Below are 27,201 nucleotides of genomic sequence, written 5' to 3' on the forward strand. Positions count from 1 at the left end.
GTCCAAATAAATTATGTCCTAAATATACATATGTTCTTTGTGTTGAGACCAACCCCAGTTCCAGCAAATCCCTGTCTGAGATAAAGATTAAATCGTCCAAGAAATGTTGAGGTAGCATTCGGATCGCTAATTTAAGTTCACTCTCAGTCTCAGTATTCAATACGAAGAGGAATGAATTAGCATTCCATGAAGATGTATGAGGAATAGTATATTTTATCATAATTTACCCATTAAGTATAACTTATTGATTTACAAAACTTGAACTCTGAGGCGTTGTATTTATAGCGTTCCTAGATGTTGAAACGTAGCTTATTTAAAATATAAAGCCTTGCTTAAACATATTAAATATTTTGTGAACTAGTTAAATATGACCCAGATAGTCTCTTTGTTTACGAGTTTACTTGTCGTGGAGCGCCACAATTTTCCAGTTTGCGAACAATGTTTTGTATGTTATGAATATGATGCTTGTCAGCGGGGAAACATTCCTGACGTGATCAATTCGCAACTAAGTTTACTGGTCCTGACGGCTTTGGGTAAACCAAGTTTGCTGTTCTTATAAGCACCGCAATAGTCAAACATTTCGGCACGACCCTACGGCATACTACGAATAATTTACAGTGTTTAAAGTAAACACACGTTAACCTACACTGGCTCTCCTCTTGTGAAAATTTCGTTCTCGGTAATATTTAGTTTCTCGAATTATGTCTGTCTTGTTACCGTATAATACAACTGGAATGTTCATGTCACACTGGATAAAATAGTCATTGAATAAAAAAGCAAGTTTGAACAATGCCAGTCAATCACCCATCTAGTTCTATGATTGAATAATTGAGGCGCACAAAACGTTCAACATTACAGCTGATTGAAAAGCCACTGAAGTAGTTCATCGCCGGCCTCTGCGGCGGTATTTGCGTTTTGTTTTCATTAAGGCATCAACCGGCCGGAGTTCTTGATATTCCAAGATATTTTTTCCTTTAAATTTTTGCCTTCAGAGTTAGTAAACTGAAGACGACAGTTCCCGGTTTCGTTTTCTGCATACTTTTAAAGAAAGATCTAGTAAATTAAACCGACCGTTTTGATGGGACGAAATGTCTAGCTGTAGTGTTGAGCAAATCAGTTGGCTAAGCGTTATCTTGTCGTACGCAGTGTTGGCTAAACGACGTATAATCATATGTAAATAGTTTTTTTATCTACTATATACCTATAACCTATACATATTAAATACGGGTATTTCCTTCCCAAATTGATCAATGTGAAAATAGCTTTGAAAATGTTCAGAGTTCTAAATTTGTATCCCTCTTTGTAAGAGTTATTTTAAATTCGGCTCTATACAAAAGGTCAAGGCAAGATCGCAAAGTTAGCGTTACAAAAATAATATTATGCTTTTAACTATTTTTACAGTTTCTTTAAAAATTTACACCGTAATTTGTATTTAGTACTGAATTAAAATATTACATTTCGACACAAGTGCGTCAAAGTCGATGCTCATAAAGCTGGAAATGAAGAGGTAAATAGATAAATATTTGTAATTTAATGCGAATATTTCACTAATACTCAATATTGAGTAGATATACCTATATACACGTTAGCGTCAGAAAGCGTCTGGTCTAGGCCCCCAAATATAAACGAGATGAATCTCGGCTCTTCCGCTTATGAGTACGTACGCACTAGAGGCATTACATTAACTTCGAAAGTGCACATTACCATGTTGGATATAAGATAATGCTCGAAGTTTTCTTAAAAGAACAATCAAGTTTCACCTAAAACCTTTCTCCTTTTCACATAAACTTTCGATATATCGATAATAGAAGGCATTGCAGGTTTTCCAGACTACGTACCTGCATACATACTCATACTCGACTCGTACAGTACAATTTAATCCGATTATAGCTTTGTTTGCTTGAAACAATACGGGGTAGTTTTAATTGGCAAATGGATGCATTGACGTACATAAAGTTAGCAATTGATGTAACGAGTGCCGATCCGCACTAAAGACAAGACTGTACCACAGGACAAACCTAATTAAACTTCAGCTAGAGCCGAGCCGAAACTTAAGCTAACATAACTAGTATTCAAAGAGTATTATTTGAAATATTCTAAAACTACTAAAAACTCGAACATAGAAAAATAGGACTAAAATACAGCTGCATTGATAGTATGTGGTAATAACTACTTGACGCCAAGTGATAAAAAAACATTTATCGAACATGTTTGTACTTCGTTCTCCAATCAACACGACTTCTTACAAAGCTTGCTGTTTTGACAAGTAAACAAACATCTTACTTTACCTACAAATATTTTTGTTCAATGTTCGTATATTATTTTGAATAGCACTCAATACCCGATGTGTTTCTTTTATTTAACACCCGACTATAACCCATATTTTGCGTCAAAGTGGCACCCTTGAGCCGATAATAACTAGCCTACAGGACAGTAATTGGGATCCATACAAATACTGTATTTAGCCTTTTTATTTTTTTTACTTGCCAACATTCATTCTACCTACATGTCAATGCAATGTCAATGCAATGTGCAATGATTTGAAAAAATATATAGGGATAGGTATGTAAAGTTTTTCCAACAGCGAAATAGTCTTCCCCTCTCCCCCACTTACATCTTGATGACGCCAATGGAGCACTTATAAACAATTGCCCTACATGGATCTGATCCAAATTTGCATTACTGTGCTATCATAGTTATCTGTTAATTCCGTATAGTTGTCCACTGGACTAGTTAAAATGCGGCCTAATAGATCAGTCATCAACTAAACCTACACGAGCAGCAAATACTCGTCAACCTTATCATTAGCTACATACGAACTGTTTTGTTTTCATACTACATCCTATTTACATAAGGTAACCACTTGATCTGTTCTCATAACTGTTTCATAGCAGTTCGCTACAGACATGATTTTAAGTCGATGGCGATAATAAATACTGCAATATTCTCAAGACACCGACTTCTAGAGCGATGTGCTTAATAGTATACTTTTAGTTTTCTTTCTTTTTAGAAGTAGATGTTTTGTGAATTGTCCTTGAGAGTGCTTTTCCACCGTAACTATGCGGGGAAGTGGAGATTTGAGCGGTGAAAATACCCACCAATAGGACAACTTCATTTTCCTACCGTATTCTTACTTGTCACAGCCCTGGTGGATAGGAACGAAGTTTCTCTTACTTATCAAACGTGACATGTGTGCGATGGATATGCTGAGAGGATGTGTAAGACTTGTGACATTCAGCGTCTCTCACTTTAAACGCGTTGTACACTCGCGTCGAACATTAATGCTCATTTTCCCTGCTCCCCTATAAATCGTCGTACGATAAATTTTTGGAAAAGCATACGGCTAGTTCTCTTGCCTGCTTCTGTTTTCTTATATGAGACGCAGCTTCATCTTTATCATAAACATCATTTATAATGTAGTAAGAAAAATGACGTGTCGTTCACACAAATTGAGGAAATGATTACCCACAAATCGAGGTCCTATTACGGAGTACACGAGCGCCAACATGGACCTTATTTACTGCGTCGGCTGGCGGAGAAGTCATTAAGTCGCAGCCGCTGGGACGTCCGGTCTCCATGAATCCCGACAGATACTTTAGTTGCGTTACTGTGCTCTTTACTCCGCATTTTATTGCTACCCAACATAATAAAAATGATAGCATTTCATAGAAAACCTGCGGATTATACGTACGTATTTGTATACCTTTAAAACTCGGCTAACCTATGTCAATTACCCATGCCCATACATTTGACCCACTTGCGCTACACTGGATTGCATCACAAAATAAATTACCTACTTTTAAAGTGCCCGTAAGAATTTTCTTTTCCTTTGCCTACGTTTACGGGCACAGGCGATTGTTGTTGTTATTTAAGCTCCTTTGAACTACATCTGTTATGAATAAATACATAGTTCCTTTTGTAGTAACAGAAGGTAGCTTGTATCGGACGTTGATCTTCTACTTTGATCAGACATGTAAATAATAAATTCAATCAATTGCAAATGAAATAGGATGAAAGATCTGGTACTGAATATATTTTTTCCTCGCGCATAATCTGTAACTTTAAAAAGGACCATTTATTTGAGAACCGATAACAATATTTAATTTAGTGATAGATCTTAATTTCCTCTGGGATCGTGACGCAATTACAGAAAAGCACCTTCACGAAATGTAGTAGGTATTTTAGAGCTGTCTTCGAGCAAGTTTCGAGGTCAACGCGAATACTTGTGCACCAGCCGCCACTGTTGAAAAACTCTTCGTTTCGCTAAGTTTTACAAACTACTGCAGCAGTTCTCAATGTCATGAAACTGCGGGCTGTGCTGAATTTAATTTCGCTTTCACAACCAACCTTGAATATTACTGAGGCTTTTAGAATCAAACTGGTCCCTTGGCTTTATGGAAAAAATAATAAAATACAACGAACTAGTACCTATCAAAATTCATGTCATGCATCAAAGACATCGATACTGTTCTGAACATAGACAAGACGTTATAAAAATGCAAAATATAGACAGAAAGCGGTACGTTTGATCGGAAAACAAAGACGTCTCTCGGTTTTATTTCCGACACCTGTACGTATTGTATTGTCCGCATCTTCCTTATTTTTATACATGAAATCTGAAACAACTGGCATCCAGAATGATTAAAAGTCAATAGCACCTGAATAAATAATTTGACGTATTTTTTAGCTTTTTCAGCTGTTTTGAAAAAAATATAACAGTATGTAATAGGTAGTAAGATATGTCCAAAATGATAAGTGTCATCGGTATTTTTCTCTTCTAAGTAAATCACTCACATCTAATTGCTACGAAATAAACTGTTGAGGCAACTGTAACTTTAGCGCAAATGGTCTGTTCGATAGGTGTACTGGCTCTACCGCAAAAACGCGAAAATGTACAAACTACACGGTTTGTTTACTTCATCGTTGCTAGGGAACTAAAGGACAGTGTACTCATTACTGTATTTTCATCATGCTGCAATACGGTTGCCGTTCATTGTACTTCCAAGTACGTCTATAATATATTTATGAGACAGGTCACTAGGGCGTCTAAACAGCTAGTGAAAACTAATGGATAGGTATCATTCCGAACTAGGCCGTTAGCGTACGTAAATAATATGACCTGGCTACCTCAAACCATCAAAACGTGTTCATCTTATCGCCTGAGCTTTGTCCCAATAATGTTAGGATCGGCTTCAGCGGATGCAGCTGAGTATCAATGTTTCATTTGGAGCGACTGTCTGTCTTAGCTCCTCAAAAAAAGCAGCCCGATACACGACTGTGAAACAAGTGTCTAGAAATATAAGAAAGCACTGCATTCTGCTATCTTCTGTCGCAAATATACAATATGTTATAAGAATAGTAACATAGTTAAATTATTATTAATCATTATATTCACTGGTGGCGAGTTCGGAACTCAGGGCCGCTATTCGCCTTCACAGATCTATTAAATCATAAATTTTGTCAAATTAGGAACTTGCTTAAAGTTGTTATTTGTATAATTATCGGTACCTAAACAATAAACATTGAATCTGAGGAAATCCTATCATAGTCAAATACATCTTGTTTTATGAACATTTGGACAGCAATAACGCATAAATCTGAATTATTATCCCATCGTTGCCGTGATTGAGCTAATAAAACTGAATAAGCTTACTCGATCTTTCTAGAATCAAACGTGACATAGACTCTCAAGAACATTCTCGATATGCATTGATGCTTGCATGGATTGCTTAAAGAGGCTATACTTACTACTATACTTTACTACTATATCTTTGGTACCTTGCTAAAAAATAAGCCGTATAATAAATAATGCGATAGGTAAACATTACTCCGCGAACTCTCAAATAGCAGATTGCTCCTGTAGAGAATGTAATTTCAGTACTCTAAGGAATTCATTTTAAAATGTACATAGTCGATAAAGATATTATATAGTGATGGAAACAGAAACAAAAAAGTAGCTTGTATTCTGATTAATAGGCGATTATCACACTGCCCCGCATGATGCAGCGTAGTGCGTGGATGCGTTTTTTTCCGTTGTATGGAAATATCTCCGTTTGTATGGAAAACACGCATAGTCCAACACACTGAAAATGCATCCACGCGCGTTCATGCGGATCACGCACATACATGCGGAGAAACACGCACCCCCGCGCGTAGGTGCGGGGCGAGACGCAAGGTATGGCACACTGAATCCCGCAATGCCGCGCGTGATTTTGAATGGGCGTGACGTGTATATTTGAAAATGGAACTCGCTGTGCGTGAATTTACAAAACGCACCTACGCGCGTGAGTGCGTGAAAAACCCGCACGATGATGCAGATCTGCACTCCCGCAGGAACGCGCGTAGGTGCGTCGACACGCAAGATGCAGCGTGATGCGGGGCAGTGTGAAGATCACCTTATCCGGTAAAAAAAAACCAGTAGCAAGTTGACACCTACTTACTTTTATAAGGTACTCTTGGTCTGTGTATCCTAGACAGTCAACTAGACCGGCAGACGCCTTTATCTCTTAAGGGTTGGCAGAAAGATAAATATGAAAAAAATGGCAAAGTTATTTTATCGTATGAGCTCCTTCAAAATCTTATTCTAAATATTCTTTTTATTCTAGTTTTGCGTATTTTTTATAATAGCCGCAATACAAATACATCATCTGTGAAATACCTGTAAAGGCGCGGCTCCACCGCAGTGCACGCTGTGCACGGACACGCGACGCATTTTAGCTGCGTGTATTCATTTGTTTGACAACGTGGGTCTACGTTTCCACTGAAGTACACGAATATGACCCACGACTATGTATAGCGTGGCACGGCGCACGGGTAGACCCACGCTGACATCGTTGAGCTACGTAACCGCTTACAAAAACTGCTCTGCGATAACCGAGCTGTACATAGTCGTGGGTCTTATTCGAGTACTCCAGTGGAAACGTAGACCCACGTTGATAGCGTTGAGCTATGTAACCGCCTATTCGAGCAAGCCACGCGTGTATCAATGACGTCAATTCATGCGTAGCCTCTCCGTGGGTTGCAGTGGACACAACCACATACATTTTCTTACAAAGCGAAGCTTAATACACGTGTGTAGCCTCTCCGTGCACCGCGGTGGAGCCGCGCCTTTATACTATCAAGGCTCTCAGGATGCACCCTGGTGACACATGGATAGACCAATAGCGATGTCGTAGTAATTTGGTCCCCTTTAATTTTTTTGGATGGGGCACCCTTAAGATATTAAAAAATGAAAATTAAGCTGAAGCACGCTTGGAAAGGAAAGAAACCTCGCGTAAATTTTCGCGTACACTTATTGTATCGTAACTCGATGTACCTAAATCAGTGACATAGATAGGTAAATGTGACACCAGCCGGTATAGGGGACGGGAATGAGTAATGAAATGACAATGAATAGACTTCCCTCTGGAGGGTAGGTGAATAAACTGCATTAATGGGGCGTCGCGACAAGTCGGCGCCAACCCGCGCGTTGCAAACACACATAGCTCATCTGTTGGATAAGATATAAAATTCCGTAATAAGACAACTCCTAAATTACTTGGCGCCCAGCATGAGACTTGCGGGGTACTTAATCTATTATTTTAACATTTATTGTTAAAGAAGCCATGCAGGCAGTGGCGGGAACAATCACGACATATTCATAAAGACAAAAAACATACAAATGTTTTTTTGATGCGCGCATAAATCATGGTGCATCTTGACCAAATAATAACTCGATTCGAACAGCTTTTCCTATCGTTTCGAATAACAGCTGGGTGGGGGAATAATTGAAATATTTTTAAAGTTTTAAAATGCTTTACATGACATATTCGTGTAAGGTTCGATTATTTGTAAGGCGGAATAGAATCGGCAGTGGGTCTGGTACCGCAGTGTTATGTAACGGACTGCCGCTCGATATAGACTGTAGGTACCTACTACATGACGGCGGCGCGATGGCTACGGCCTGACGACGTCTGGTCATGCCAGATGTTGGACTTTAGGAAATCACTTGAACGACGTTCCCCCGTTTTATGACGCGGGAACTTCACCATGTGAACGAAGCTATTCTAATTCCTTTGAATACTAATGACTGCATATTACTATGTACAACTATATTAATATTTTCGTCTAGGCGCATCACATGACTGTTAACTTAATAACATCATACGGAGGACATCATGACTTACCAATATCAAAAACCATTAGCGTTAATTTGAAGTGTTGCATGCATATGCAGCGATTTATGTCATAAAAAATATTATGCGACACTATATTTTTAGTGTTCTTTACCTTCCGAAGTAGTTTTTATTTCGATTTATAAAAATAAATATCGACTACTGCGACTTCAAAATCTGGAAGCAAAAATTATAAAATATTATTTGGAGAAAGGCTATTTCTTTTCTTTATTTTTCGGAAAGCTTTTAGTCGTGAGGCTTTAAAACAGACTGTCGTAGAAGTCGGTGCTCTGTAGTCTTAACTTATGGACTGTAAAGTAAATATATTTTTACTTTCCTCAATTTCTCTAGCCGTAAAATGAAATCGAAATATGTTTTTTGTGTACTTGTCTACTTATTTCTTCTCTACTTCGCTCTATATTCGACATCGCTCTCGGACACTTTCATACCTTTCATCAGTATATCCCTCCGTCTAGTTTTGGGACAACCTACATATCTTCGACCGGGGAAGGAAAGTTGTAGTTGTGTTTCCTTACACATGATGCCTGTAATACGGTTTCTTAGATGGAAAATCATTATTTATGAGCAATACCTTGATTACATTTACAAACACTTTACTGACTAAGTCCAGCTAAGTGTTTTCTATTTTTATTTGTTCTTACCATGTTCGTACATATCTACATAAACATTCGAGATAACCGATCTGCTTTGGAGCTTAGGATTGCTCCTGAGCTCATGTAGCAGACGAAAGGTTTGCATTTATTTAAAAGTTTATCGATACATTTGTGCCGGGGGAAACTCGTCTCCTGGGGCTTACTTGCAGTCTGTACCTACATAATTCATTCATTCATTTTTCCTGCCGCAGTATTATGTAATGCAGTCGATATTACTCGATGCTTGCAATGCTAACTGCATATCTGTTTAACTCTAATCTCATTTACGTTAGGACCGGACTGCGTATTCACCACATGTGATTTTACACAGATTAAACAATATACTAGTCAGCAAACTACCGGGTTGTTTATGTTAACTTGAAAAGTTGAAACTACGATTTTTCCTTTTTCAGCTGTAGCTACGTAAATGTTAACGCATTCCATTTGTTACAGTTATGTGTACCCGACCATGGACGAGCTAGCCAACCAGCTGAACTACGTACTCGGCCACTTCGGCATCAAATCATTCATCGGCTTTGGCGTCGGCGCTGGCGCCAACATCCTTGCTAGATTCTCTCTTGCTCACCCACAAAAGGTAAACGTATTTTCAATTAATTATCTTCTTCGTGAAGTCGGTTCTACAAAGTACAATCGATAAATTGCCGATCGAAGACCCAACTTACAAGGAAGTTAAGAACTCCATGGAGCGGAATTCCCTTTGCTCTGTAACTGGATGACTCAGAATTAAATTGAAGCTTTTGATGGAAATCCGAAAAAACACTAGGGTGTTTTAAAACATTCCGCTACGCTTATAACTTGTAGTAAAAGTGGAAACTTTCTACTTCTACTTTAGCGGAATTTGCACTTGATTATTCCTGGTTGCAAACCAAAGAGCACTTATCGGCTGCTTTTTATTCAAGCTTAAGGTACTTAGTTTTATTGTGAATAAATCTTAAAGCAGCCATTATTTGTAAGATGTTTTCTCGATGGTAGCGCCGATATTCGCGACAGTAAACGGTGGGAAGAACTTCAATCAACATCTTAAGAAGCTCTCGCTTGGTAATTGGATTGAGAAGCTGATACAGGAAGAGGTTACAAGGCACGCCGCGATAAAACGAAGTGTAACAGCTATCGCTACCTTATTCCTTGCTGCTTTTCAAATGCTCTTTTTAATTCCGTTTGTGGAATCATGTTTAACTTTTATTTCTCGAGCATAAAACATTCAAAATACATTGATAGAAGGAATTGTAGAGAATTGTAGATTTCCGAGATACAAAGCTGTTTGAATGTATAAGCGGGGGTTTTAGTAAGTAATATGTCACGCGTCGCTATTCAAAGCCAAGTCTTTCATTTCCTATATTCGAAGCACATTTGAATGCAGTAAACTGTATGCATGAACGTGTCCTCGTGTGATATTGGAAACTTACGTGTACATTTTGCCTCAGTACATACTCACACCTATTGCACACTGACTTTGTATGGGCTGGCACTAAGCCTCTTAGCTAGAGCATCCTAGTCTAGCAAACATTTTTAAATTGAGAATCCTTGCGTATTTTTTTTTTAAGAATAAAATATTTACATTAATTTTAAAAATTTAAAACTAATATATTGCATCAAAAATTTGCTGCTCGTCGCTGTCACTAGGTAATGTACCCAAAAGGCTGGCAGCATTGCCACGTTGGATGGCAATGCTGCGTATTTTTCATTGAAAATATCAAACTGTAAAAAAATACATTCTGACTACCTTTCATTGTCCTTAAAATAGGTGGTTATTTTTACATAATCTTTCTGTTTACAAGTTATCAAATGTGATACGAAATTAGAAATAATGTGGGCGTTCGTTACAAAGATGGCCTCATTCATGTTATGTATGATAGAGCAGACACTCCTACGAGGTGATCGTCATTGAGACACACAGTACCAGCGGTGAGTGATCGCTAATCACACAGACAGAATTAGGTCGCGAGCACGTCCGCTATAAAAGAATTACAGGCACAAATCCGCCACTGTTTAACTAGCTCTTATATGATGCATTCCCGTTAGCCCATCCCACTGTGTACACCGTACCGGGGTACCGGGTAAGGACGCTTTAAACTACTTCGGTTCAGAAATCTATCCGCTATCGGAGTCCTTTGATTGTTTTGCTTTTGTTGCATTGTTTTCTTCCTTATTTTTTGATTCTTTGAGTATGAGACACTGTTGTTTTCTGGGCAATACAGTTCTTTGTATATCCTACAGTGAACCAATTTGCATTATGTTTGGAGATAAGATACTCCTCAACAAGCTATAAAAACAATAGTGTAAGTTTCAAAGGGGTTGAATTAAAACTGCAAAAATGATCTATCATCATACTCACGTACTGAGTCCCTCCCATCCTTGATCCTGCTGACTGGTTAAGTCCACTAAGCTTATTGATCCTGACACACAATATCGGGTAGGTGGCCCACCATTTGATATGTCTCACGTTAGGATTAATAACTTTAATTCTGTTAAAGGTTATTCTATAACTTTGTAATGTAATCCTACCGAAAACTTATAAGGATGTATTTAAGTTTGTTACTCGTTCGCCCAATAAGTACTTACAAAATTTTCCATAAAAATTGGCAATAATATATAACGACGAAGTAGTTCCCTCAGGATGCAGGTGAAACCGCGCGCGGTAACAATACATATTCTTAGAAACACCACACAAGTGACTTTTTACCTTTAAAACATCTTGGTGGCGTATGTTTTAAAATCATAAAATTCACACCATACCGCACCGAAATGCTACTGAACACGTATATTGATTAGGATCTTTCTAGTAAGAAAATATGCAGCCATCGTAGCAGCTTTACATTTCCTTAATTGGTTTGTGTTAAAACTTTAAATGCATTCAATTTTAATCATTTTATCAATCAAAAAATAAAAGAAACACAAGTTTTCATACACGTTGTAGTAATTGACGTCAGTGCTTGACAACAACTGATTTATTCATATAAAAACTCATTACACAACAACTCCCCTTTTAAGAACATAACACACATACACTTCCCCCCTTAAAATAACATAAATCTTTAAATAACATAAATCTTAAAATTCTCAGGGAACAAAAACCTAACACAATTAATTGAAAGAAAATTAAAATGAAACAAGACTCTAAAATAAAGATTCAATACTAGTAAATAGTTTAGCTTTTGCCCTAGTCAATGGACCAGGCGGGATTCCGCTCGAGGTTACTGAAGGACCTGCTGCATCTTTCTCATTAGGTTGAATACCTCTTTCCTGATCAGAGGAAGCAGGTGCCACATCGATTGCCACCGGGATTGGCTCACATTTTATCAAATGTCGTCGGTTGCGCCTTACTTTATTGCCACAGCTTGTCTCAACAAAATAAGAACGAGGAAATCCCGCTTGCCCTATAACTTTACATCTTGTTCTTTTATTTTTCCCATTTAAACAAATAGCTTCGTCTCCACATTTTAGTTCCGGAAGAACTTTAGTGTTTCTATCGAACCACCTTTTAGAAATAATTTGCTTCTGCAACATTGTTTCATGTTCCTCAACTACTTTTGGTTTTAACATATTAACACTAACTGGTAACTTACATCTTAACTGACGGCTCATTAGTAACTGTGATGGGGAACTAAGACCATCTCTTGGAGTATTCCTATAATTAAGTAAGGCCAGCTGAAAGTCACTGTTATCTCTTAAACATTTAATCAGCATTGACTTGACAGTCTGAACTGCGCGCTCACTTTTCCCATTTGATTGGGGATAGTTAGGAGATGATGTTATGTGATTAAACCCCCACTCCCGTGCAAATCGTCTAAACTCGCGACTGCAGTACTGTGTGCCATTATCTGTGACAAGTAGTTCAGGAATGCCATGCCTCGCAAATATTTGCTTAATTTCTTTTATAATGCTTGCCGACGTTATATTCGGTAACTCACAAACTTCCACATAGCTAGAATAATAATCCACAATCAAAAGAAAATACTTTCTCTTCCATTCAAAAATATCAGATGCAACTTTATTCCACGGAATCGATGGAATCTCCACAGGTAATAATGGTTCCTTGGCAGGCGAATTTAAACATTCCTGGCATATAGAACAACGTTTAACAAATAACTCAATGTCACGAGAAATGTTTGGCCAAAATATTGCTTGGCGCGCTCGGCGCTTACAGCGGTCTATACCCTGGTGGCCCTCATGAACGACCCGTAACATTTCACCCCGTAAAGAAGAAGGTATTAAAATTATATCGTTTTTAAACACCACACCATCAACTTCATACAATTCATCTTTCATAGACCAAAAGGGCTTAACAACATCCTCTACTTTACATTTGTGCTCCGGCCAACCCGAGTTAATGCACTTGATAAGCTCGCTTATTTCTCTATCATCGCGAGATGCCTTTTTTATTTCACATAGTTTATTGCATGAAATAGGAATGTTATTAACAATCATTGCTACCTGATACATTATATTTTTACTCATTATATTATCCTCATATAAATCAGGCAACGGTGCACGCGACAGTGTATCGGGAATAAACATGTACTTTCCCGGTTTATAGCTCACAATTAAATCATACCCTTGTATTCTTAACATCATTCTTTGTAAGCGTGCTGGAACGGACATCAACGGCTTTTTAAAAATACTCTCCAATGGCTTATGATCAGATTCAACAACAACACGTTTCTTCCCAAAAATATATTGATGGAACCTCTCACATGCAAACACAATGGCAAGGAGCTCCTTCTCAACCTGCGCGTACCGGCGCTGCGTGTCGGTGAGCGTGCGTGACGCGAACTCGACGGGGCGGCCCGCCTGCATGAGCACTGCGCCCAGCGCGTGCGCGCTCGCGTCCACCGACACCAGCACCGGCGCGCTCACGTCGTACAGCGCCAGCACCGGCGCGCTGCTCACCGCTCGACACAAACTCTGAAATGCACTGCGCTCAGCGCACTCCCACAACCACTCCGTGTCTTTACGAAGGAGGTTAGTTAGTGGTAATGCCAATTCAGAATATTTTGGTATAAACTTAGACAAGTAATTGACGGCACCCAAAAACCGTTCTAAACTTTTTCTGTCCGTAGGCTCTGGCATTTCCGTTATAGCCTTTACTTTATTGGAATCCGGCCTCATGCCGTTCCGATCAAATATATGCCCTAAATATGTTACCTCCCGAACTCCTATCTTACACTTAGCTTTATTAAATTTTAAATTTATCTCACGAGCCCTATTTAATAAAGCATCAAGTCTTCTGTCGTGCTCCTCTTTATCTTTTCCCCAGACTATAATATCATCAATAAAACTGTCAACGCCCTCCAAATCTTCTAGAAGCTGGCGTATCTTACCATGGATAAGATATTGGAGTTGACTGGCAACACTGGCAGCCAGTTGTCAAAATAATATGTGCTAGTTTTAAAATTAAATTTTAATATATTTTGTGCTTTTAATATAGTAAATTGCCTTAAATTCAATAGATATTGTGAATAGATATAAGTACACGCGTTTGTGAGTGATTTCGTTGCGAGATTGTGCATGAAATCAACAATAAAGGAACCGGCTGTCATCCCAACGGATGGATTTGAAACCAACATTGAAACCCGGGGAGTATTCAATATTTTCACTATAGTATAGTCTAATCTTGTCCGATACCTGCTTCCATACGCAGATTTTTTATTATAAAAGTTTTCAGCGGTGTAAACAATAGCATAATAGCCCGCTTTGTTGTAAAGTAAAAAGTAACAGTTGATTGAAGCAACAGTAACTGAGAAACCTATATAACAGCTCAGTGTTCGATAATTTAGCCTATAATCTCACAGTTGCCTACCTAAAGTGGCTGTTATTCTACAATTAAAGTTAACTATTTTTTCAAATCACATAGGAAAAAATTATACCCTCAACATATTTTTTATTTTCTATCTTAAAATTTTTCTTTGTCTTACATTTCATTATACATCCATTTCCCAAAATTCTTATTCTTATAATTCAAACTGTAGGTATTTCCAGAACTTAATTAATTTAAATATTAACTTCTTAACTTTCTCCTTCTTCCTTCACTTAGCTGTCTCTTCTAACATTCCAGGGTGCCTCTGGGTTAACTTACCATCATGATGACCCGCAGTGCTGCACTCTTGGATGGAAAGTTGAGGGCTGCGCTTAAGGAACTTGAATCCAAAACAAACCTGTGCAATCAGCTGTTGCAGGAGAGGGATGATAGTGAGGTAGAAGTCAAACGTATAGTAGACAAGAACACTGACCTTAAGAACCAACTGGCAGAATTACACATCCAACATATGGACATACTTGATCAACATAGTCACCTCCGTCAACTTGTGTCAAATTTTCAAGAATGTAATGACACACATGAACTGGCATTAAGGCGGATCTCAGAACTGGAAATTGAGCTAAGCAAGGCCCACAACACCATCACACAGTTGGAAGCTGTTAAATCCAGTGAACAGTCTGCGAACACCTGCAGTCTTTTCAATGAGTTAGTTGGTAGTTTGTCCGGACCCTCTTGTAATGAGCCAGTTGTAACAATTGACTTGACCAATGACACTTTAATTAAAAGTAGAACATTTACATCTCATAATAAAATAAAAAAATATTTAAAATTAAATAGAATAATAGGTAAAATTAGAAAATCTTTAAAGAAACAGAAAGTGTACAAATCAAATAATTTCCTTAGGAAAAAGAACATTACTTTAATTAGTGATTTAGGACTATGTCAATCAGAATTGGACGTATGTAGGTCATTTCATGACACTGAAATACAGCGCTTACAGGAGGAGCTTCATGTTAAAGAATTGTGTCTTAGGGATATTTTCCAGAAATATGAAGCTTCACAACAGGACTTGAGTGTGCGCATGCAGGAGGCCTGTGAGTTGGCAGACATAGTGAGGTGCAATGCAGAGAGGTATGAGTCATTGACAAATAACCTTTCCTGCAGTTGTACTTGCTCCCCGACACCTGAGCCCCAGTCTGTTACCCCGGCACCACAGGTGACTCAAGTGGCTGTTACCCATAATTCTGATTCTGTTACAGTTTTAAATAAAAGTATTACATACATCTTTTCAGACAAATTTGGTCAAGGTTTAGGTAGTATATTTAATCAGTGTTCGCAACAATATGTAATTAACAATTGTTTACCTGGTGCCAGTTTTAGCCACTTAATAAATACTATTAAATTGACAAAGCTAATCCCCTATTCTACTATAATATTACTTTATGGAGATAGCTTTAACGTTACAAAAAAAGATATTATAGAATGCATTAGTCTTGTTATACATTTAAGTAAAATAAATAAATGTAAATTCATAATAGGTGCCTTACCTTACTTTTACAGTTTGACTGAGGAACAAAATAGGCACATTTTTGACCTAAATATGTTAATATACAATAGGATTAACCGTCTTGAATCTATTTCAGTTTTTGATGTTAATCAATTTGATAATAGATTTAAACTAACTGAACATTCTATGTATTTGCCACCTAGCTGTAGACGACACATTGCTAATCTTTTAGCATATAATATACACATAGACACAGGTACTTGTCATGTACCTCCGGATATTGTTAGTAATACTACTAACATTCTTATTGATATGCCTAGTAGTTTAAACTATTAGGCACGACAACAGGTGAGTCAAATGTTTTGAATCTTGTACATCAAAACATGCAGGGCTTATCTGGCAAGGAGTTAGAGTTAAGTTTGTTTTTGGAAGGCTTTAATGTTCATGTCTTATGTTTGACTGAACATTGGTTAAAAGAACCCGAAATATTGTTTTTAAACGATAGCAAATATACTGTACAAAGTGCGTTTGTAAGAAAGAATGCCATACGAGGTGGATCTTTAATATTAGTTTCTAACGAGTTAAAATGTAAACAACGACAGGATCTGGTTAAACTTTCAGTCGAGCGCACTATCGAGTTGTCTTGTGTAGAACTTGAGCGATATGTTATAATTTGCGTATACCGCCCCCCCACAGGTGATTTCAACATATTCGAGTCAGTTATAGAAGACTTGTTTAATAAATTGAAATCTAATAATAAAAGTAAAATAATATGCGGAGATTTTAACATAAATATATTAGAGGTTTCTCCATTAAGTATTAGACTCGTAAACCTATTTAAATCTTATAACTTAGTCAATTTGTTTTTTGAACCTACAAGAATCACGGCCACTTCTTCAACTTGCCTTGATAATATTTTTTGTGATTGTAAAGCCTCAAGTTGTATGGTTCTTAATAACCTGACATCTGACCATTGCGGACAAAGTGCTTGTTTTCCCATGGTAATCCGCAAGAAGCCATTTAAAATTGAATGCAGGCCTGTTACAACTAGTCGATGCAGTAGATTTAAAAGTAATATAAATAAAAATCTTAAACCTTCCATTCTTGTAAATGAAGATCCTAATGTCATGTATGGATCACTCTTTGATGTTGTAGAAAAGGAATTCAATTCCACGTTTAAGACTAAAACCATGACTGTCAATGCTACCTCTGCCAACTTTAATAAATGGGCTACTGAAGGTATTTACAAAAGTCGAGCGAGGCTTTACGAGTTATACGGTATGAAAATGTACAGGTTTGATACTCCGTTCTTAGATTATGTTAGAAAATATTCAAAATTATTTAAACAAATTTGTAATGTTGCTAAATCAAAATATTTAAGTAATACAATAAAAAATTCTTCTAATAAAGTAAAGACTACTTGGAAAATTATTAATCAGGAAACTGGAAAATCGACAAATATTGAGAATAAATTAGAAATATTCGCTGATAATAAACGTATTAGTAATGCGGCTGACGTAGCCATGGCATTTAATGAGTTCTTTGCTAGCATACCTTTAACTACGACTCGCTCCTTGAGTTCTTCTGCTACGGACGCTGAGAGTCTCCTGCATAATAGTGTCCCTAAGTGTGACGCTATTTTTAGTTTTGAGCAAATAACGCCAACTGATGTTATTAACGTTTTTAATTCACTGAACTTAAAAAACAGTGGTGACTATTGGGGCATTTCCATTAAACTATTAAAGAATATAATCGACATTGTTGCCCCCTATCTTGCTATCACATTTAATAAATGTATTGAAACCGGAGTTTTTCCTGACCTCATGAAACTAAGTAAAGTCATTCCCTTATTTAAATCAGGCGATAAGAAGGATGTAAATAATTTTAGACCCATATCCATCTTACCCGCTTTTAGTAAAATATTCGAAAAATTAGTACTCAAGCAGTTACAAAGATATTTCAATGTTAATAGCCTCCTTCATAGTGAACAATATGGCTTTACAAAAGGTCGTTCAACAACAGATGCTGGTGTAGCTCTTTTAAAACACATTTTTAATGCGTGGGAAAACTCTCAGAATGCCATTGGAGTATTCTGTGATCTCTCCAAAGCATTCGATTGCGTGCACCACGATACGCTTCTACGTAAATTACGTTATTACGGAGTCCAAAATGAAGCTCTTAGCGTAATAGAATCATATTTAAATAACAGAGTGCAATGCGTAGATGTCAATGGCGTCAAATCATCAGGTTTATCTGTCCAATTAGGTGTGCCACAGGGCTCAATATTAGGTCCGTTCTTATTCCTGGTATATATTAATGATCTACCATTCCATCTGAAGAATATCTGTGACGTTGTACTGTTTGCAGATGACACTTCACTTATTTTTAAAGTCGACAGAAATAGGGATCAATTTAACGACGTAAACAGTGCACTTTCGTTGGTTACACACTGGTTTAGTACTAATAACTTGGTCTTAAATGCGAAGAAAACAAAATGCCTTAAATTTACTCTACCGAACGTGAAAAACCTAGGCCCGAATATTATATTAAGTAACGAGGTTCTAGAAACTGTCGAATCCACAGTATTTCTTGGTATATCAGTCGATAGCAGACTTCAGTGGGGCTCGCACATAGCTAGCCTCGCGGGAAGGCTTAGCTCAGCTGCGTACGCCGTCAGAAAAGTAAGACAATTCACTGACGTAGAAACAGCTCGAGTAGTCTATTTTAGCTACTTTCACAGCGTTATGTCCTACGGTATTCTTCTGTGGGGCAAAGCTGCTGATATTCAAAACATATTTGTTTTACAAAAACGAGCTGTTCGTGCGATATACCGGTTAGGTAGTAGACATTCGCTAAGAGAGCTCTTTAAAGAAATAGGCATTCTTACTGTGGCATCACAATTTATCTATGCCAATATACTTTACATTAGGCAAAATATTCATTTGTACACCAAAAAAAAGCGATGTTCACAGTATTAACACTAGAAACAAGCACAAACTGTGTGTACCCACTCACAGACTTCATAAGGTTCATGGATCATTTTTGGGGCTCGGTATCCGCTTTTACAATAAACTACCTCTAACTTTACTACAATTACCGTTTCATGCATTTAAATTACAAGTAAAGTCAATTCTTTCAAAGAAGGCTTATTATAGCATTAATGATTATTTAAATGATAGGAATAGTTGGTCGCTAAGTTGAACGCAAGGCAGCTCATTCTTGTTATCGCTATAACGAAATTTTAAACTTATTATGATTATTTTTTACATTGATTGACATTACTTCAGACATTAATTCTGATTTTTTCTTTTTTTAATTACTTTGGGAACTTCTGTTAAATTTTACTTAGCGTTGTTGCTTTACGGCTTGCTAGTACTGCAGTACTTCTTACATGTTCTACTTTTGTTGAATAGCTGCAAGCACGTCATGCTCCCTTAGACGGTATGGCCAGCGGTAGCGTTGGGGGTCGGGTTGTCCCCTTCCCTCAAAAATGTGCGAAGGGGGCGATGGCTGATCCTCGCGTTATACTCGTGAACGGGTGCTGCTGGCGGTACCAGGTCGTGTTGGTAGCTGTTGACACTATTAATAATAGTATGATTTTCTATTAGCTTTTTTGGAGAAAATAATAATACTGTAGTCCTAGCAGGTACACCTTGTTTGTGTTGTACAGCTACAACATAACCATCTGCGCATGTGGGTGGGCACGCCGATTTTATGCTTATGTTAAAAATACATTTTTATTTCAGTAACAGGAGGCTTTAGATACAGTTAATAGACTATAAGTAATGCTTGAGTGCTTAGTATTTATGGGTGTAAATCTGTGTGCTAGCCTACTTGTGTTAAGTTTGTATTGTTTTTTCTTTCCTAATTTTATATAATGGTTATCATGTGATAATGATATTTTTATTTGACTTGTTTTGTATACATTCTGGTTCTTCAAACCTTACAGACAGACATGTGTTGCTGGGGAGTTTGTTGCGCCACTTCTTCTTCCCAGCAAAAACACATAGGAAGTGGTGAAGGGCGGGCGTTTTGGGGGCTGTCTTTTGTTTTTGACGTTCGAAAAGTGCTGATTTATCAGCCTAATTTGAATAAACGATTTTGAGTTTGAGTTTGAGTTCATGAAACACTTCCGAAGCGCAATTTATTCCGAATGGTAAGCGTAAGAACTGGTACCTCCCGAATGGGCTGATAAACGTGCATAAGTCAGCACTCTCCTGATCAAGCTGCACCGCCCAGAAACCGGAGTTAGCGTCCAGCACGGAGAAGTGCGTGGCGCCGTGCAGGCGTGCCGCCAGCTCGGTCACGGTGGGCAGCTGAAAGTGTGCGCGCCGAACTGCGCGATTCAGCTCCCGCGGGTCTAGACAAACACGAATGGTATTATTTTTCTTAGCGACTATGACCAAAGGATGCACCCAGTCAGTTGGATGTGTGACCTTTCTGATCACCCCATATCTTTCCATTCGCTTGAGCTCTTCCGCCAACTGGTCCCGTAAACTCAGTGGTATTTTCCTCGCTGCTGAGATAACAGGCCGTACTGACTTATCTATCACAATGTGATATTTACCAGGCAAACATCCTATACCATCGAACAAGTCATCATATTGAGACAAATTTAATGAATGAATCCGCTTAATCAAATTCAATTGTATGCACGATATCCGTCCCAACACACTCTGACATTTCATATCGGCTATAGCAAATTTCAGTTCATATTGTTTACCTTTATAAACACAAGCTATATAGCACGTTTCCTTTACCGGTATTACATCGCCACTGTAAGATTGTAACTTTATAACTTTATTACATTTCAAAATGCTAACATCTAAACCTAATTCTAGAAATCTCTCAAATGACATAACATTTATGTCGGCACCAGTGTCAAGTTTGAACTTCTCGGTACCACTGCCACACGATAATATTTCAAACCACTCACCTAGTCGTTTGTTTCCCTCAATCATGGAAATAAAAAATGAATCACCATCATCCGACTCTGACTCACTTCGGTGTTTAATGTCGCATACGCGCGCTGTACCACCACCTTTATAAAACGCATTCGCTTTGCACACCTTCGCAAAGTGACCACGATTTCCACACACGAAACACGTGCATTGATTCGCTGGACAATTTCCAGCCTGACAGCGCGGTGACAGGCCCCCGCAGCGAGCACATAGATGCGGGCTGGGCGCTGCGCCCCTGCGCGCGCCTCGCCGGCCGCCACCGGCACTCCCGCGACCTCGTCGCCGCTGCGCGCCAACCACGTCCACCTGCGCCACTCCCGAACTCGTGCCAACAGCATCCATCTGCTGCTCGGATTCCCTGGATATTTCCTCGGCTTGGCATAGTTTTACAGCTTTGTCGAGATTCAGATCCTCACATCTCAACAGCCGATCTCTCACCCTTAAACTTCGAATGCCACACACAATTCTATCTTTGATCAATTCGTCCTCAAGCTCTTTGAAGTTACAATTTTTCGAAAGGAGGCGTAACGCAGTAACATACTGTTGGATTGATTCGCCTTCCTCTTGGTTCCGAGTGAAAAATTTGTATCGAATTAGTGTAATATTTAATTTTGAAACAAAAAAACTATCGAACTTCTCAAGTAAAATTCTGATATCATCTCGATCCTCCTCCTTATCGAACGTAAATGTTTGGTATATGTCAAAACCTTCCGGACCAATTAAATTTACCAGTAGACTCGCCTGAACCCCAGCAGTCTCTGTATAGGCACCCGAAGCTTTCAGGAACAGCGTGAGTTGTTGTCGCCACCGTTTCCACGCCTCTGCGCGGCTTGCAGGACCGCCGTCCAAACTCAACTCGGATGGTGGGCGAGCGTGTTCCATTATTTTTGTCGATAAAATTGCACCAAAATACGTATTTTATAATAAATTTTGAAAAAATTTTCATCACCGCTGTCACCATGTAGTAATTGACGTCAGTGCTTGACAACAACTGATTTATTAATATAAAAACTCATTACACAACACACGTGTAACCTAAACAATGTCTACAAACTGAAGGTCACATATTCAAGAAAAGTATTCTTGAAGGTATCAAAGTGACAACCCCAACTTATCGACAACAAAGTCAATTAGGTATCGATTTCTTCAACCAATATAACGAGCTTTTTATTGAAATCACTATGACAATGCATTCTGTGTATAAAAGCTGGTTGAATTATATAAAGAAAGTCTTTCTCTTTTCAAATACTGCTGATGTGACGTAAAAAGTGGAATGGTCCTTCCAAACACACTGATATTTTATATCAACACATCTAATAGGAACTTAATACGGCCTTGAATATATGCATAGTCCAAACTACTGTGACGATGGACCTCAAACTATTATGTGTCCTTCTATAATCTGATGAATCCGGTGTGCATCAGAATGGCTGTCATTTCTCCTATTATCTGGTCACCATGTATATGTATGTTAATTGAGCATATCTGACAACAGACAGGTCATTATCTGATTAGATGCACATTGTTAGGTAATCACCACGGACTGCAAATTGCGATAGATCGCACGCACTTTGCTTACAGTTGCGTATAAATCAGTTCAGGTTCAGTCTTTGCATGATAAATAATTTATGGTGAACGGCCGCGTGTAGGGAATGATTCATCCTGACCATTAATACAAGCCAACGTACAAAAATACGTTAGCTAAATATGCGTGCTAGTAAACTGTACGAGTCACTATGAGTAAATGTAAAGCGAAACTGTCAAGGGAATAATGTAGATTAAGGCTATCAAAACCCAATATAAAAACGTAATGTATTTTATTTAATCACGCAAATGACTACTTAAGTACCTATGATTTTAAATGCTTTGTGGCTAAACTTTATACAAGCTTTACGGATAGTTTGTTTAGGGCCGTCTATCTATCTAGGGGCCTACATTGCCTTCTCCTTCTTATTTTCAGATACAGCTCCATTGTTATTCGATGATTTTGCCAACGTCAAGATAGGAGTAGTTTATACGTTGCCTTCATTTTACTCCTCACCCTCATTAATATGTGAGTAGGGGGTCATTTCGGGGCCCAGCCGGGCCTGCCGAGGCTGTGGGATTGTTAGAAAGAGTTACCGAGGCCCTGGTACGTCAAAGGCCTACGAAGGAACACGATGGATTTTTTGATCAGTAAAAGTCTGACACTCCCTCACCGCTGCTAACCTACAGCAGGAGGGGTCATACCTGATATCGGCCATGGACGTTACCGGGATTAAGACGGTCCTTAGTTCAGTCCTAAGTTAATAAATATCTTGCAGGTGGATGCCCTAGCCCTGATCAACTGTACCTCGAGCCAGGCTGGCTGGATCGAGTGGGCCTACCAGAAGATGAACTCGCGCTCGCTGAAGAACCGCGGCATGACGCAGGCTGTGCTCGATTATCTCATGTGGCATCATTTCGGACGGGTATGCTCTTACTCTTATACTCTCCCTTCCTTCTAACCCTTCACATTCTTACCTTTGTATTTAAAGATCCAATCAACCTTCATTTTATATTTCGACGTTTTATGAATAAGCTTGATATGAGTTTTATATTTAGGCCATAAAATGTATTGTATGTTTTCGAAATTTCTGATTGCCAATGCGATTCTTAGTTATCAATCTTTGTTATGACATTGGCTTTGCGATCGTTGTTAAATACATGGCGTGTTGTGTGTATGAATTTTCAGGAACACATATTTTTCTTTAGTTTTACCTTAGTTTCTTCATGGTATTGACACGTAACAAATACCGCAATATCATTGAGTATCTCGGCTTGCACTTGCGAATCGCGTGGCGAACTTTCAACACTGCGTGCTGACATTTAATACTGTAGACATAAATGACTGTGACCGTGACCGACTCCTTTACGATGTTCAGTGCCCTCAGACCTAATCAATGCAAAACGGATCGATAATTATATTATCATGTAACTTATGACTTATAACATAGCATTCGGAAACGGTATTCACTGGCACACTACAAAACCATTTATGTAGTTTTTGTTAGAGCACGCGTTTGTGTATTCTTGGCAAATTGTGCGATGGTTACTGTAATATATGTATGTATGTATGGCCTCGTTAAACTCGATGTAATGTGTTTGAAAATCCGTCGCCGTCTATTGATTTATCGATTTGTCTAATTCAGTTCTTGAGCTTGAAGTTCCTTCATAATTCTGAAAAGGATTTGCAGTACAATGCTAGCTTATTGAATATACAAATACAGATAGCAATTTCATGCCATTCACAACCTAAATCGAAACATTCGAAGTCGATTCCTAATAGCAAAACCGTACCATTGGTCGTAGTTCCCGGAGGAGCGCAACCACGACCTGACGCAGATGTACCGAATGTACTTCACTCGTAACGTGAACCCTACCAACTTGTCGCTGTTCATCGACGCGTACGTTCGCCGCACCGACCTCGGCATCGCTCGGGAAAACGACACCATCAAGGTGCCCGTGCTGAACATCACCGGAGCTCTCTCCCCGCACGTCGATGACACCGTCACCTTCAATGGACGTCTCAACCCGAATAACTCCACTTGGATGAAGGTAAGCACCTGTCTTAAGCACCTGTGTGTCCTACTGCTAACTCACTGTGTGTGTGATGTTTTTTGAAATCACAATCATTATTTTCATTTTTACATTTTCGTTTTAGTACCGATATGCCTACTTAATTTTTCTTTGTTAAGTACCTATCTACTTAAATGCAATTTAAACCAATATAAGTTATTGGTGTTCATTACGAGAAGGTACTTACCACCAAAATTCTGTCCAATTTTCGGTGTAATATGCGCCGTGGCGTACCCGGTAATGCCTGCATAGCACTTAACGGCCCCCGCTCGAGCGAACAAAGAAGAATAATTAGGATATACCGATGAGTTCAAATATGAATTTAAATGAGCGCAATTTTAACTCGACCAAAGCTCGTAATTAGTACTTACAAAAGTTTAAAACATCATTATTAATTAACAGAATTATCTTTTGTGAATTTAAAGACCAAACTCTCAAACAAGAACAAACATTTTGAAATATAATTGATTTAAAATAAGCACCAAGATACTAAGTTCGGAGGTATGTACACTGGAGAACAATTTGGGTTAGTGCCTAAAATTATAACATCGTTGAAATTATAAATATTGACAGAAATGTGAAAGGGGCCAATGGGTCACAACTGGCGGATATGAAACATCGAAACTATTGCAAACTTTTATTTAGTTTCATCTGTCCCCGTTTGTGTCTCTCTGTAATCAAATCTTGCAAGTTAAATTTGACCTAGTTCCCAGTTTTCGATTGAGTTCAGATTTTGCATCCATATGTAAATCGTATGACTGAGCAATATTATATGACGTGAGCAAAACTGCTGATTGAGGGAGGCGAAAGGTATTCGGATATTCTTTTATAAAATGAAGCTGTTTCATCGAGTTTCAGACTAGTTCTGTCAAACTGTTTATAATTTCCATCCATAACAAGACTTATCTACTAAAGCAACATGCATGCAACTCGTCCCAAAACTGCAATGTCATAATAAATTGTTATAATGAGTTCTGTTGTAACGAGTTCCAAAGTTAACGTAAAGATACTGAAAATTGAAATACGAGATCTCCTTCAAAACTTTTCATAACACTTTGTGTATGAAACATTCGCTTCGCTGCATTTATATCGTTTCCAGTTTTGATTTCATTAACATAAGATGATGTTATGTTACAGTTTGTTGTTTCGTGTTTATTTTAACGTAATCTTCTTTGCTCGCAATGTACAACGATCCGATCTTATATCCCCATTAAGTAAAAAATATAAGTCCCCTGACACAGTCGGCTAAAACATTTACGTTTCTATCAATCTATATGATCGGTCCTCTGTTCATAAACGTGAACGTGAGTTTATATCTATACTAATATTATAAAGAAGAGTTTGTTTGTTTGTTTGAACGCGCTAATCTCAGGAACTACTGGTCCGATTTGAAAAATTCTTTCAGTATTAGATAGCCCATTTATCGAGGAAGGTTCCCACGGGATGCGGGTGAAACCGCTGGCACGAGCTAGTGCTGTATATAAATTAACGCTAAAAGGGATTAAACTATTAGGAAGCGTATTTTAATAGATAGGTAAGACCTGAATAACTTTTATGAGACTAAACAGCGGGAAACGGCTAGTAAATTATAATTCAATAAATCATAGAGAGATGACGTAAAAAGTTTTGAAAAGTTTTACGCGGGAGCTGCGGCACGTTGCATTTAAGAGTAATGACGTTCTAGACGCCATCTGTAGGTTGCATCCAGAAACATTACGCTCGCGGTTCTCGTATGCTAGCAAGCGTTGCATTACTGCATTCATGGTAAACTTCCAACTTATGAAATAAACTGTTTGTTGAATATCGTTGAACTGATATACCTAACCTATGTATAGGTTCACCTACTATGATATTAACAATATTTGTTTAGGAACTGCTTGATACCTACTCATAAAATATTATTTCACAAAAACTGAAACGACTCTTTTACTGTAAAGAGAGCGTCGATTATCTGAATTAATTAGACTACATGGGTATTCGTATCACCAAACCACATTAATTCAGCTTTTCATACCTCTATTTATGTACAAGTGAATGAAACGGGATTTTCGTAAATCTGAGAACGTCGCTATCGATTTCCACTCACTTTAGAACTTTGTCCAGAACATGGTGGCAATTGGGCTTTTTTGAAAAAACTAAACTAACTAAAAGTTTAGTTTTAGTAACTAAAAGTTACAAATATTTATTGTTTACATTTGTCAGGGCAACAATTGCATCAAAAGCTGTCTTAAGTGAAACGGCGTTTTCTTTGTGTTAAAATATTATGCATCGAAAAATCGGAAGAGACAGAGTTATTTAAGTTGACAATTGTTTAGCAATAACGCCACTCACAGTAAATAAAACTTGCAAACAAGTTAATCTGGTTGTCACCGTCTCAAGCCGAGGCTTCTGTTTTTGCACAATATATTATTTTGCAGATATTCACCTACATTTTGAAACTCGTGGAACAATATTATAAAGTTGAGCTTAAGTGTCAAGCTTTTGTTGCATTGTTGTTCTTTTCATGGGCTTAATAGAAATTGGAATACGATGCCAGGAATTTGTCCTCGTA

At 38.1% G+C, this 27,201-nt stretch overlaps 1 protein-coding gene across 3 annotated transcripts in view; it reads left to right on the forward strand.

Annotated features, from left to right (window-relative positions):
• LOC124645399 (protein NDRG3) overlaps positions 1–27,201 on the forward strand; it is a 75,163-nt gene that overhangs the window by 43,251 nt on the left and 4,711 nt on the right. For all 3 annotated transcript variants that reach the window (XM_047185203.1, XM_047185205.1, XM_047185204.1), the window contains 3 exons: positions 9,260–9,401; positions 23,357–23,503; positions 24,384–24,629. In XM_047185203.1, the coding sequence (XP_047041159.1) occupies positions 9,260–9,401; positions 23,357–23,503; positions 24,384–24,629 (535 nt within the window). The remainder of the gene's footprint in view (positions 1–9,259; positions 9,402–23,356; positions 23,504–24,383; positions 24,630–27,201) is intronic.

This window comes from Helicoverpa zea, chromosome 31 (genome assembly GCF_022581195.2).
Source record: "Helicoverpa zea isolate HzStark_Cry1AcR chromosome 31, ilHelZeax1.1, whole genome shotgun sequence".
NCBI classification, from domain to species: Eukaryota; Metazoa; Arthropoda; class Insecta; order Lepidoptera; family Noctuidae; genus Helicoverpa; species Helicoverpa zea.